At 40.7% G+C, this 14556-nt stretch overlaps 1 protein-coding gene across 5 annotated transcripts; it reads left to right on the top strand.

Moving 5' to 3' along the window:
* The first annotated feature begins 350 nt into the window (after nt 1-350).
* Nucleotides 351-12960, top strand: LOC139413361 (transcription factor E3-like). Of its 5 annotated transcripts, none has more exons than XM_071160638.1 (10): nt 442-780; nt 1903-2027; nt 2376-2587; nt 2714-2938; nt 5153-5248; nt 7506-7617; nt 7841-7891; nt 8028-8103; nt 8620-8767; nt 10602-12893. In XM_071160638.1, exons 3-10 carry the CDS (start codon nt 2396-2398, stop codon nt 11046-11048), a joined length of 1347 nt encoding a protein of 448 aa, XP_071016739.1. In that variant the 5' UTR covers nt 442-780; nt 1903-2027; nt 2376-2395; the 3' UTR covers nt 11049-12893. The 5 variants fall into 5 exon arrangements, with proteins under 5 accessions (XP_071016738.1, XP_071016739.1, XP_071016743.1 ...); XM_071160639.1 differs by lacking the exon at nt 442-780 and adding an exon at nt 987-1035; XM_071160637.1 differs by lacking the exon at nt 1903-2027 and having other exon boundaries at nt 351-780; nt 10602-12960.
* Nucleotides 12961-14556: the final 1596 nt, after the last annotated feature.

The following is a 14556-nucleotide window of genomic DNA, read 5'->3' as shown; positions in this document are numbered from 1 at the left end:
CTAAGAATCACTGATCACTTTAAGGAATGGAACACTAGTCACTTTAATAACGTTTACATATTTGGTATTACTCATCTCATATGCACATACTGTATTCTATACTATTCTATGGTATCTTAGTCCGTTCTGCTCTGATATCGCTTCTCCTTATGTGTATATAGTCTTAATTCATTCCTACTTACATTTGTGTGTATTGGGTAAATGTCGTGTAATTTGTTAGATATTACTGCATTGTCGGAGCTAGAAGCATAAGCATTTCGCTACACCCGCAATAACATCTGCCAATAACGTGTATGTGATCAATTATATTTTTATTAGTGTCCGACATCCCAGGATGTGCCCCTCCCATCTCTCTTTCTTTGCTGTGAAAGATGCGAGAGCTTGTGTTTTCGAAGGAGATTACGGAAAATAGTTTAGTCGTTGCAAAAATTCTGAATCGTAGGAGTCGATTGAAGCTTGACACCGGGAAATGGGAAGAGACGGGCAAGGACTCGAGGAATCGATTGTTTTTGAAGCGACACCCCACCACGACTCGTTGCTGATATTTTCGGCAATTGGCACATTATTAGTTAGATACTGTATCTAGCTCGACAGAATTCGAAATTCCACGCTAAATGCAGACATGACAGGGAACACGAATTCTCCAGTTGTTATTTTGACAAACTAATTGTCAAGTTTGACAACTTCCTGCCCCCCCTCCAAAAAAAACTCCCTGCTAACGTTGGCTAATGCTGCTCACACACAGGTGCCTCATTCGGAATTATTTGAACTGAAGTAAAGGTATGTTTTTGTCTTGTTTATAAAAGTGTTGAAGTGGTAACACAGTTGTATTATAGTGGCCACACTGACCAACTTGTATTGTTTGTTGTCCAACACTTTGGAAGCGTAGCTGTTTTCTCCGTAACGTTAGCAGCTAGCTAACTAGCTAATATGTCCACACATCTTTACGTAAGTCGTCATTATTGTGTAACTTTAGCTAGCTAGCCAGCCAACGTCGTTATGGTCTAGCTATCCACTGCCTTTAATAGAAAAGGAGTAAGCAAACTGAAATGTAAAGGCTTTAATCTGATTAACAGTTTGGGTGAATTCCATTTAAATTCAGTCAATGCAAGACCTTCCCATACAGATCGTTAAATTCTTGAACTGGACTCAACATGTTGGTAAACAGCAGAGGGGAAGCGAGAGGCCCAACTCGTCGGAAAATCGGTCTCCCTCCTGTCGCCAACCAAGGAAGTTGTTTTTGTATGGAGGTCAATGAGTGTCGAATTTGGTCAACACAAAATAAATGGCTTATTTGCTACGTGAGGTTTATTTGATCGAATAAAAGTTTTGTAATGTTTAAGTTGTTACGAGTGTGCTGATATAAGCAACTTTGAGGAAAAAACGTTTTTCGCAGATGGCGAGGCATATTGATGTCATGAGGATAGTAGCATAGTGTCTTCTCTCGCCCTTGAATACAGGCGATTGACGCCAACAACCCTCATCGAATATATATATTTTTAAAGTATTACAATGAGATGTATCCACCAATTTTAAGAAAGGATATGCGGGAACTAGACACCCCACCGCGCAGCTGTGTGGACAACGTCTCCCGTTGTTAGGATGGAGAGACGTGTATCTTGTCAGTATATCCATACTCTTTAAGTTATTGGCATGGCTGTTTTGACCTTTTGCTTCTGGGGCAGTGGTATTCAAAGTCGTGGTCGCGGGGAACTTCAGAGGGGACGTAAAATATATATATTTTTGTAACAAAATTAAGAGTACAGATTATTTAATGGGACAATATACAAACGTTTTTGAGAAAGATAATTTGAAAAATAAAATGTTATTGAGTAAATGTATTTATTGGTTTCTTTGATGAACATGTAATGAATTTAAGGTTATTTGTTGATCTGTCATTAGATTTGGGGTGGAAAAAATGCTGTCCCCAGAAACTCTGACTGGAAAAAAAAGGGGGTCCCCACTGAACAAGTTTGAATACCATGGCTCTGGGGACATGTATCTGCAGCCAAAAGAGGTTGACGGAAGTAAGGCCCATAGGTTAAGTCATTGGTCAGGAAGAACTAGAGTAAGCGAACTAACCATATGAGACCCTGCACCAATGACTGCATTACCTACACAGAGGGGTAGTTATACCACAAAGCAGGATAAATGAAAGGAGCCCAGCAAGTGAGAATGTTGAACAAAATCCCATTTCAATTTATTCTGCTGGTTCATCTGGGTGTTGGAAATATAATCTTGTTCAGCAGTCTGACTTCCAGAGCTTGCTATCTGAGGATGAGGTAGACCTATACAGCCAAGCCATATAAAAATATATTGTATATTGTACATGTATATATTCTTACCTCTCTCTTCCCTCTCCTGTTTGAATGGAGGCATACAACCCAACTGAGCCATGTCGTCGCGTGTGCTGCTTCGGCAGCAGCTGATGCGGGAACAAGCCCAGGAACAAGAGAGACGGGAGGCCCAGCAGCAGAACTCTGTGGCTCAGCTCAGGGCAACTGACTCCACCCCTGCCATCTATGTCACTCTGCCCCCAATGGCTGCTCGCCAGCCACCCGCACAGGTGCCCGTGGAGGTGTTGAAGGTGAGACTCCACTTCAAATGGGTTCTCTCCAGGGAACTACACATGCATGGCATGCCACATCATGAAATGGTAGCTTATAACCTCCATATTGGCTGTTTGACTGACATGTTTTTTAAAATCTGTTAGGTGCAGAGCCATCTGGAGAACCCCACCAAGTATCACATCCAGCAGTCTCAGAGGCAGCAGGTGAAGGAGTATCTCTCCACCACCCTCGGCAATAAGGTGGCACCTCAAATCCTAGGTGTATCTCCCTTGCCACTGTCTAGCTCTGCCCCTGAGATGACTCCCACAGCCCTCAGTGCTCCAAACAGCCCAATGGCTTTACTCAATCTGGGATCCAAGAAAGAGGAGGTATGTGGTATGACTGAAGACCGCATTACACTGCAATACACCACTCACATTGGCTTGATGTCTTAAGTGGGATGGTATCATGCTACTGTTTGTATGGACCTACTGCCTTTTGCGGCAGGCATCAAATTAGTTACAAATCTGAACTCCCACAATTTATAGACGTTTTGTTTAGTCTAAGTGGAATAAAGCTATGCGAAGTCCATGGATAAAGCTCACAATTGAACGGCTTCTCATTGTCTCAGACATATTTTCAATGAAAGTTTGTGTTGAAGGCCTAACCTACTGATCACGTAATTACTTTTTTGTTTGTGTTGTAATGCCTCTTGTCATGTTGCCATTGTTGGCTTAGTTGCACAGTCTGCTGTTAAATACTACACTGGCAGCTTAATGATATATGCACCTCTCATAGACACATGCCTTTTCTTTTGAAATCATTCTTCATTAGGGCAAGATAATTACTTACTTTGTGTCATTGTACCTTCCATACAGTGGGGCAAAAAAAGTATTTAGTCAGCCAGTCCATGTTCTCCCACTTAAAAAGATGAGTGAGGCCTGTAATTTTCATCATAGGTACACTTCAACTATGACAGACAAAATGAGAAAAATAAATCCAGAAAATCACATTGTAGGATTTTTAATGAATTTATTTGCAAATTATGGTGGAAAATAAGTATTTGGTCACCTACAAACAAGCAAGATTTCTGGCTCTCACAGACCTTCTTTAAGAGGCTCCTCTGTCCTCCACTCGTTACCTGTATTAATGGCACCTGTTTGAACTTGTTATCAGTATAAAAGACACCTGTCCACAACCTCAAACAGTCACACTCCAAACTCCACTATGGCCAAGACCAAAGAGCTGTCAAAGGACACCAGAAACAAAATTGTAGACCTGCACCCGGCTGGGAAGACTGAATCTGCAATAGGTAAGCAGCTTGGTTTGAAGAAATCAACTGTGGGAGCAATTATTAGGAAATGGAAGACATACAAGACCACTGATAATCTCCCTCGATCTGGGGCTCCACGCAAGATCTCACCCCGTGGGGTCAAAATGATCACAAGAACGGTGAGCAAAAATCCCAGAACCACATGGGGGGGACCTAGTGAATGACCTGCAGAGAGCTGGGACCAAAGTAACAAAGCCTACCATCAGTAACACACTACACCGCCAGGGACTCAAATCCTGCAGTGCCAGGCGTGTCCCCCTGCTTAAGCCAGTACATGTCCAGGCCCATCTGAAGTTTGCTAGAGAGCATTTGGATGATCCAGAAGAAGATTGGGAGAATGTCATATGGTCAGATGACACCAAAATATAACTTTTTGGTAAAAACTAAACTTGTCGTGTTTGGAGGACAAAGAATGCTGAGTTGCATCCAAAGAACACTATACCTACTGTGAAGCATGGGGGTGGAAGCATCATGCTTTGGGGCTGTTTTTCTGCAAAGGGACCAGGACGACTGATCCGTGTAAAGAAAATAATGAATGGGGCCATGTATCGTGAGATTTTGAGTGAAAACCTCCTTCCATCAGCAAGGGCATTGAAGATGAAACGTGGCTGGGTCTTTCAGCACGACAATGATCCCAAACACACCGCCCGGGCAACGAAGGAGTGGCTTCGTAAGAAGCATTTCAAGGTCCTGGAGTGGCCTAGCCAGTCTCCAGATCTCAACCCCATAGAAAATCTTTGGAGTTGGAAGTCCGTGTTGCCCAGCAACAGCCCCAAAACATCACTGCTCTAGAGGAGATCTGCATGGAGGAATGGGCCAAAATACCAGCAACAGTGTGTGAAAACCTTGTGAAGACTTACAGAAAACGTTTGACCTCTGTCATTGCCAACAAAGGGTATATAACAAAGTATTGAGATAAACTTTTGTTATTGACCAAATACTTATTTTCCACCATAATTTGCAAATAAATTCATAAAAAATCCTACGATGTGATTTTCTGGATTTTCTTTCTCATTTTGTCTGTCGTAGTTGAAGTGTACCTATGATGAAAATTACAGGCCTCTCTCATCCTTTTAAGTGGGAGAACTTGCACAATTGGTGGCTGACTAAATGCTTTTTTGCCCCACTGTGTGTAATATATATATATATATATATTTACACATTTCAAGTAAGTAATGTAATACAGTTAAATTCAAGTTGTCCTTTAACTTTCCACATTAAAAAAAAAATATTTTATTAGCTGTTCTATTATGTCTGTGTGTCTTTCCAGATAGATGGCGTAATTGACGACATCATCAGCCTTGAATCAAGTTTCAATGATGACTTCATGACGTTAATTGACTTGGGTCTACAGCTGCCTAGTACAGTATGTGGCAATGTGTATTTGTCAATTGCAATTGGGCTAATATGAAAACACAAGTATGGACAAATGTGTGGATCTGTCAAATTAGTGACAATTATGCAGTAAAATTCAATTAACAACTAGCCTATCATTTTTGGAATTATCTTGCTATATCTGTTTTGTCTTGGTTGAATTTCTCAAACTGGAATTCAGTGGTGCTGTAGGAGTAAACATACTCTTCTGGCACTTAACTAAGACTCGTCAGGCCAGTGTTGTCTGGGTGGGGTAGCAACCAGGGGAAACGGGAGAGGAGGACAAATCATGCAGGGCATGGCAGTATGTGAAGTTGGAATGGTGGACAATTCAGAGGGTGTTCAAAATACATTGAGTTGAATTGAGTTGTTAGATGGAAAGAGATTGAAGAGATTACTTCCCGCATCAGAAAATTGGGATTTGGGTTTTGCTCCAGGAGCATGAAAAGAAAGAACATTGGGGTAAATCAATCGGGTTGTTTGCAGCACATGGCAGAGTGGCCTTGTTAAAACTTCTTCAGGATTAGTTGGTCCCCTGTAGAACGGTTGAGCTAGGCTAAAGCAATTAGGATGCGGTTGTAAGTAACAATAACATTTCCCAGGACATAGACATATCTGATATTGGCAGAAAGCTTAACTTCTTGTTAATCTAACGGCACTGTGCAATTTACAGTAGCTATTACAGTGAAATAATACAATGCTATTGTTTTAGGAGAGTGCACTGTTTTGAACATGAAAATGTATTAATAAACAAATTAGGCACATTTGGGCAGTCTTGATACAACATTTTAAAGAGAAATGCAATGGTTCCTTGGATCAGTCTAATAGTTTGCTGCCATCTAGTGGCCAAAATATCAATTGCACCTGTGCTGGAATAATAAATTATCTTTATTTTTTATTTTTGTATTATCTTTTACCAGATCTAATGTGTATATTCTCCTACATTCCTTTCACATTTCCACAAACTTCAAAGTGTTTCCTTTCAAATGGTACCTAGAATATGCATATCCTTGCTTCATGGCCAGCGCTACAGGCAGTTAGATTTGGCTATGCCATTTTAGGTGGAGAGAAAAAAAAAAGGGGGGGGAATAGACATTTAGCAATATTTCTCACATTTATAAGGATTTATAGCCTACCACAACACATGTCAGATTTATTTCAAATGCGTTAATGCTTTTGGATAACTTTTCCATTAATTGAAGGTTCAACAAGGTATTAGGCTTATAATAAATTGTGATGACTTGCTTGAAATTATATTCCATATAAACCAGCCAACCTGTCGTATGGTAATTTAGTATCCTTGTGTACAATCATTGAAGGTCAAATATAATACAGTACTACAATGTAGCTTATCTTAAAAATGTTCTACTTCTACCAGGATAGATATACAAATTTGAGTTATTGGAAATATAGGATAACAATAATAACAATAACAATAATAACAAAGGGTCAAGTCAAAAATGACAAGTAATAAGAGAGATAGTATGCATAGTAATAATGGACTGTATTACACTGCATTTACAAATATAAAGTGGGTAGTGACTTGGATCACACAGTGGAATAAATAGTATATAGGTAGCCTAGCGGTGAAGAGTGTTGGCCCAGTGACCGAAAGGTCGCTGGTTTGGATTTTCAAGCCGACTAGGGGAAAAATTGGTCTGTGCAAGGCAGTTACCCAGAGCAACTTACAGGTGCAATTATGGTTAAGAGCATCTGCTAATTGTCTAAAATGTAACAATAGAACGGCAGCGTTGAGTGTGTGCTTGTGGGTGTTTGTGTGGGTAGTCAGTGCAAATAGTTTCTAAGATGCAGGTCTCTGTAGGGAGACCACTAGAGTTAAATGTTCAGCAGTCTCGGAGCCTCCCTGTACTCGACTGTGTGGCCACGCACGACTCCAACACCATCATAAAGTTTGCAGACGACACAATGGTGGTGGGCCTGATCGCCGACGGCTATGACACAGCCTGTTTTGAAAGTTATGACAGTTAAATGAGTATTCTGATACATGTAGAACAAGAAAACGTATGACAATAGAAAATATATTGAGGAGTATATTATTTATATTGCTTTGTCTTGTCTGTCTGTGTGTATGTTCAAAACTTAATAAACAGAGTTTAAAAAAATATATATATATATATTGAGTTTAATTTTTATGTTTCATTAGTTTCTCCTGGAAGCTTGTCCAGGTTGTCAGTGTTAAACTTTGTTTGCTTTGATGTTAATGCAGTGGTTTCCCTTGCCTCTTACAGCTCCCTGGGAACCTCCTGGATGTATACCATAGTCCTGGAATGGCAGCACCTACCCTCACTGTCAGCAACTCCTGCCCTGCGGACCTGACCAATATTAAAAGGGAATACTCTGGTATGGCCTTGTTCCTTTCCCTGTACTAGGTCCATGATCCTCACTGTCCAGTTCCTCCATATTTTATATAGCTCTGGAGATAAGAATGTTTTTGGGGGGGATTATAAACTTCTTATGTTATGTCCTATGTAACTTTCCATTTTGTTAAATTGTAAATTGTTAGAATGGATTTTTTAGATTGCACAGCAGCACCTCTAAAGTATATGTTATGTTCAATATGCAGATACCAAAGCGCTGGTGAAAGAGAGACAGAAGAAGGACAACCATAACCTCAGTGAGTCATACCTTTTTTATTTTTACTCACTTCTGTATTGTTCTTTACCCTCTATGATGCTAGACAGCTCTTGTTCCTCTTGGAGTGGCAGTGAGTTTCATTTCTTAATCTCTTTCCCCATTGTTTCTCTTGACAGTTGAGAGGAGGCGGAGGTTTAACATCAATGACCGCATAACGGAGCTTGGGGCCATAATACCCAAGTCAAGTGACCCGTGAGTTTGTCGTTATTGTTCTCTTATTCAGGACATTTACTTTGGATGACTTGATCAGTGGTGGTATTGACACAAATAAATCTCAATCAAATTTTACATTTTGGGAATGAAAAGCAATATATAAAAATTATTGATGCAATGCATATCCAACCCGGAAGCCAGCCGCACCAATGTGTCGGAGGAAACACTGTACACCTGGCGACCTGGTCAGCGTGCACTGCGCCCGGTCTGCCACAGGAGTCGCTAGTGCGCGATGAGACAAGGATAAACCGGCCAAACCCTCCCTAACCCGGACGACGCTGGGCCAATTGTGCGTCGCCCCATGAACCTCCCAGTCGCAGCCCGCGGCGACAGAGCCTGGGCTCGAACCCAGAGTCTCTGGTGGCACAGCTAGCACTGTGATGCAGTGCCTTAGACCACTGTGCCACCCTGGAGGCCGCTGAAAATCAATATTCAATTTGTATCAGATTTGATATTCTTCTCTAACAACCCTCTCTCTTTTTCTCATGGCTGTAGGGAGATGCGCTGGAATAAGGGCACCATTCTGAAGGCCTCGGTGGACTACATCAGGAAGCTGCAGAAGGAGCAGCAGAGAGCCAAGGAGGTAGAGATGCGTCAGAAGAAGCTGGAACATGCTAACCACAGCTTGATGCTGCGCATCCAGGTCAGTTATTGGACATACAGTGCCTTCAGAAAGTATTCACACCTCTTGACTTTTTACACATTTTGTTGTTACAACCTGAATTTAAAATGGATTACATTTAGATTTTGTTTGTCACTGGCCTACACACAATACCCCATAATGTCAAAGTGAAATTATGTTTTTCAAAATTAACTAATTAATTAAAAATGAAAAGCTGAAATGTCTTGAGTCAATAATTATTCAACCCCTTTGTTATGGCAACAAATTTGCTAAACAAGTCACATAATAAGTTGCATGGACTCACTCTGTGCAATAATAGTGTTTGACATGATTTCTGAATGACTACCTCATCTCTGTACCCTACACATACAATTATCTGTAAGGTCCCTCAGTCGAGCAATGTATTTCAAACACAAAGACCAGGGAGGTTTTCCAATGCCTCAAGAAGGGCACCTATTGGTGGATGGGTAAAAATAAAAAAGCAGGCATTGATTATCCCTTTTAGCATGGTGAAGTTATTAATTACACTTTGGATGGTGTATCACTACACCCAGTCACTACAAAGATACAGATGTCCTTCCTAACTCAGTTGCTGGAGAGGGAGGAAATCGCTCAGGATTTTCACCATGAAGCCAATGGTGACTTTAAAACCATTACAGAGTTTAATGGCTGTGATAGAACTGAGGATGGATCAACAACGTTGTTACTCCACAATACTAACCTAATTGACAGAGTGAAAAGAAGATTAAAAATGTACAGAATAAAAATATTCCAAAACAAGCATCCTGTTTGCAATAAGGCTCTAAAATAAATGAACTTTATGTCCTGAATATAAAGCGTTATGTTTGGGGCAAATCCATCACAATAAATCACGTAGAACCACTCTTCATATTTTCAAGCATGGTGGTGGCAGCATCGTGTTATGGGTATGCTTGTCATCGGCAAGGAAGTTTGTTAGAATAAGAAGAAATGGAATAAAGCTAAGCACAGGCAAAATCCTAGAGGAAAACCTGGTTCAGTCTGCTTTCCAACAGACACTGGGAGACATTCACCAAATCTACACTGGAGTTGCTTACCAAGACAACATTGAATGTTCCTGAGTGGCCTATTTACAGTTTTGACTAAAAGCGTCTTGAAAATCTATGGCATGACTTGAAAATAGCTGTTAAGCAGCAATGATCAACAACCAACTTGACAGAGCTTAAAGAATTTTAAAAAGGATAATTGGCAAATATTGCGCAATCCAGTTGTGCAAAGCTCTTAGACTTACCCAGAAAGACTCACATCTGTAATCACTGCCAAAGGTGATTCTTTAAAAAAATATTTTAATCACACTTTTTTCAATCCACACCATACACAAAAATGGATCTCTCCTACAGACTGTGAGTCAAGTGGCCTTGGCTTGCCATATAAAGCAGGCAGACAGGCATCAAGCATTCAGTTACTGTTCGATTGACTGTTAGAATGGGCAAAACTAGTGATCTAAGCGACTTTGAGCGTGGTAACCAAGAATGGTGCGACAAACAAAAAAACATCCAGTCAGCGGCAGTCCTGTGGGAGAAAACATTGTTGATGAGAGAGGTTGGAGAACAATGACAAGAATCATGCAAGCCAACAGGTGTGCCACAAACAGACAAAATAACGGTGCAGTATAACAGTGGTGTGCAGAACGCATCTTGGAACGCACAACTCGTTGATCGTTGTCACGGATGGGCTATTGCAGCAGACGACAGTCAAAAGGGGTGTGAATACTTTCTGAAGTTACTATAGTTATCATGAATATAAGAATAAATAAATCTAGAAATGTTATCATACAATATATTTAGAGATTATTATTTGTTGTTCTTATGTGAAGGAGTTGGAGATGCAGGCTCAGCTCCATGGCCTCTCCAGTCCGATGTCCCATGGCCTGAGTTCAGACCCCTCCCTCCTTCAGCAGCAGCACCTTCAGCAGGGAGACCATAAACTGGGGCCCAGCGCTGGAGAGGCCTGCTCCCAAACCTTTCTCAGCCTGGGGGCAGCAGCCATGGCACAGCCTGTCCTTACCTCCTCCCCACCTTCCTCTGACTCCCCTGTGGTTGTGACCATAAGCAGCCCCCTGGACCTGGGCAGTGTAAGCTTCACCGAGCTGGATGACCCCTCTAATGCTGGGCTGTACCTAGACGTGGGGCTGGGGGACATCATCATGGACGAGGGGTACACACTGTCCCCAGAGAGGGTGGACCCACTGTTTTTCGTGTTACCAGGTGCCTCAAAGACCAGCAGTCGTGGGAGCAGCTTCAGTATGGAGGAGGACTTGTAGCAGGGACATACTGGGGTCAAACTGGTAGAGCGAGACCAGGGAGTTGGGTAATGAGAGGGTTGGGGAAAGGAGGAGGAGCACTGGAAAATAAGAGCTAGAACACTGCATATGGCACTGGACTCTGCTTTAAAACAAACAGCCAACGGTTTCACAAAAAATGACTTTGATCTGAATCATGCATTAGTCCAAAGTAAATGGCTATCCTTTTCTCCCTTACCAAGTTAATATTGGTCCCTGAATTTAGAACCCCCCCCTTTTTTTCAGCACACCATCAATGATAAATGCAATCATTTTCAAATGGAACATAGTAAAATTAGGATATGGACATTTGATATTTTTTAAACTTTTTCTTGCAAGCCTCAACTCAACCAAGATTTCCCTGCACAGACATTAAAGAGGAAATAGAGTGGTGGTTTAGTTAAGTACAGTATATTATTGCTTCATTGTAGAGTATATACTTTGTGCACTTTAACTTTTGTGGGAAGGTTCTTGTCTATTTAGTGAAATTGGCATGAACTACATAACAGGTGCTTTATTGAGTTGAAAATCAGGATTTCTATAGCTTAAAGTACACAAGTGAATGCATTTTACAGATCTCATGTTTGTCTAACAAAAATGTACCAAAGGGATATTTTATTAAATATATAAGGCACATAGTTTGTGATGTAAAAAAATGATTTGATAACCTCTAAAAAACAAAAATATATATTTACTGTATCTTACATTTCTAAAATATTTGTGAACTTTCAAAACATGTTTGTTGCACCTTTTCCTGTTGTCTATGTATTTTTTTAAAGCTTTTGTCTGTTGAATGGCTATACAGCCGGTATGTAACTGAACTTACAATGAACAAAATAAATATACAAGAAAAGCAAAAGCTGCTGCAGCTAGTCAGACAACGCAGGCCACCTTTCACAGAATGATCATAGATTTAAGTCTTTATACGGGTGCATTATATATTTTATAGTCAATGGAAGTATAGCTTTAACGTTTGGCACTAATCTCTGAAACACTGCGTGCTGTGTGTGTTGCAGAAACGTACTGGGCTATGCAGTATATTTCTTAGATGATCATATGGTAATTTGTGATGATAATACTAATATGATTATGTTGACTAAGATTTCTATAGCGATTTTCCAAGGCCTTGTCACATAGACTTCTAGCTCTAGACATACAGTTACCTTTTTCTGAGTCATCTAATCTGAAAATGTGTAACATTCCACATGTTTTTCCAAGAGACTGAAATCCGTGCATGGTTAGTGTGTATTACTCCTCTAGGTCTCAGTCTCAGTCTTTCTTTCATTTGTATTGACAAGCTTTTCAAAGAAAAGTACGTTCATTAGCAGTATATGTTAGGGGTCTGTTTACACGTCTGGAACTCTGTTTTTCTATGTATTGTCAATTGATGCTTCCCAGATGCTGTTGAAACATTTGTGCCTTTCCTCCATGTCAAGGAAGATGGATGCAGAGTCTACTCTCCTAACAGGCTTTTATTTTTAAAAACACAAAAAGAGAAATGTTTGACACGTGAACTCAAAGAACAATGCAATATGTCTGATTATCTGAATGTTTTTTTTTAAATGCATTTTAGTATTACTTGAACTGCTGCTGTGGTTTGATATGAGATCCTCTATTTTGAATCATTTCGAAAAATATATATTGCTGTTCTGATTTTCACTTATGGTTCTGCGTTTACTGGAACAGAAACCTTTAACAGCTTTAAAGGGAATAGAATTACTTGCTTTTTCTATACTCAGCAATATTAAGCAATCTTTCACTCTTTACTGTTTTCTGGTATGTTTTATTTTAACCAAAATAAAAATTTAGAAAACCTTCAAATTTCAATTCCATGCTTTGTCTTGTTGATCATGATATTTCACAATGGACAAATTAAAGGGTTTTCAGAGTGCAATGTGTCTCAATGGTTGGGCTTAATTGTTCCAAACACCCTTTCCTTGCATACCCACTGCTTTCTCAGATTGGTATTTTATATTTTATTAGGATCCCCATTAACTATTGCTAAAGCAGCAGCTACTCTTCCTGGGGTCAACACAAAACATTTTATTTCGCCTTCATTTAACCAGGTAGGCTAACTGAGAACAAGTTCTCATTTGCAACTGCGACCTGGCCAAGATAAAGCAAAGCCGTGTTACACAGACAACAACACAGAGTTACACATGGAGTAAACAATTAACAAGCCAATAACACAAACAAATCAATGACACAGTAGAGAAAATAAAGTCTATATACCGTGTGTGCAAAAGGCATGAGGAGGTAGGCAATAAATAGGCCATAGGAGCGAATAATTACAATTTCACAGATTAACATTGGAGTGATAAATGAGCAGATTATGATGTGCAAGTAGAGATACTGGTGTGCAAAAGAGCAGAAAAGTAAATAAAATAAAAACAGTATGGGGATGAGGTAGGTAGATTGGATGGGCTATTTACAGATGTACTTTGTACAGCTGCAATGATCGGTTAGCTGCTCAGATAGTTGATGTTTAAAGTTGGTGAGGGAAATAAAAGTCTCCAACTTCAGTGATTTTTGCAATTCGTTCCAGTCACTGGCAGCAGAGACTTGGAAGGAAAGGCGGCCAAATGTGGTGTTGGCTTTGGGGATGATCCATGAGATATACCTGCTGGAACGTGTGCTACGGGTGGGTGTTGTTATCGTGACCAGTGAACTGAGATAAGGCGGAGCTTTACCTAGCATGGACTATTAGATGACCTGGAGCCAGTGGGTCTGGCGACGAATATGTAGCAAGGGCCAGTCGACTAGAGCATACAGGTCGCAGTGGTGGGTGGTATAAGGTGATTTGGTAACAAAACGGATGGCACTGTGATAGACTGCATCCAGTTTGCTGAGTAGAGTGATGGAAGCTATTTTGTAGATGACATCGCCAAAGTCGAGGATCGGTAGGATAGTCAGTTTTACTAGGGTAAGTTTGGCGGCGTGAGTGAAGGAGACTTTGTTGCGAAATAGAAAGCTGATTCTAAATTTGATTTTGGATTGGAGATGTTTAATATGAGTCTGGAAGAAGAGTTGACAGTCTAGCCAGACACCTAGGTATTTATAGTTGTCCACATATTCTAGGTCGGAACCGTCCAGGGTGGTGATGCTAGTCGGGCGGGCGGGTGCGGGCAGAGAACGATTGAAAAGCATGCATTTGGTTTTACTAGCGTTTAAGAGCAATTGGAGGCCATGGAAGGAGTGTTGTATGGTATTGAAGCTCGTTTGGAGGTTAGTTAACACAGTGTCCAAGGAAGTATACAGAAGTATACAGAATGGTGTCGTCTGCGTAGAGGTGGATCAGGGAATCGCCCGCAGCAAGAGCGACATCATTGATATATACAGAGAAAATATTCTGCCCAAGAATTGAACCCTGTGGTACCCCCATAGAGACTGCCAGAGGTCCGGACAACATGCCCTCCGATTTGACACACTGAACTCGGTCTGCAAAGTAGTTGGTGAACCAGGCGAGGCAGTCGTCAGAAAAACCAAGGCT

The sequence above is a fragment of the Oncorhynchus clarkii genome, chromosome 7 (assembly GCF_045791955.1).
Source record: "Oncorhynchus clarkii lewisi isolate Uvic-CL-2024 chromosome 7, UVic_Ocla_1.0, whole genome shotgun sequence".
In the NCBI taxonomy this organism is placed as follows: Eukaryota; Metazoa; Chordata; class Actinopteri; order Salmoniformes; family Salmonidae; genus Oncorhynchus; species Oncorhynchus clarkii.
The sequence above is the reverse complement of the archived record's forward strand: the minus strand, read 5'-3'. Positions and strand labels throughout refer to the sequence as shown.

What these genes read in the sequence shown, in the direction of transcription:
- LOC139413361 (XM_071160637.1), top strand. Translation starts at nt 2,396, where the DNA reads ATGTCGTCGCGTGTGCTGCTTCGGCAGCAGCTGATGCGGGAACAAGCC. An exon ending in TGGGATCCAAGAAAGAGGAG is followed by an intron (nt 2,939 to 5,152) that starts GTATGTGGTATG and finishes GTGTCTTTCCAG; the next exon opens with ATAGATGGCGTAATTGACGA. An exon ending in GCTTGATGCTGCGCATCCAG is followed by an intron (nt 8,768 to 10,601) that starts GTCAGTTATTGG and finishes TCTTATGTGAAG; the next exon opens with GAGTTGGAGATGCAGGCTCA.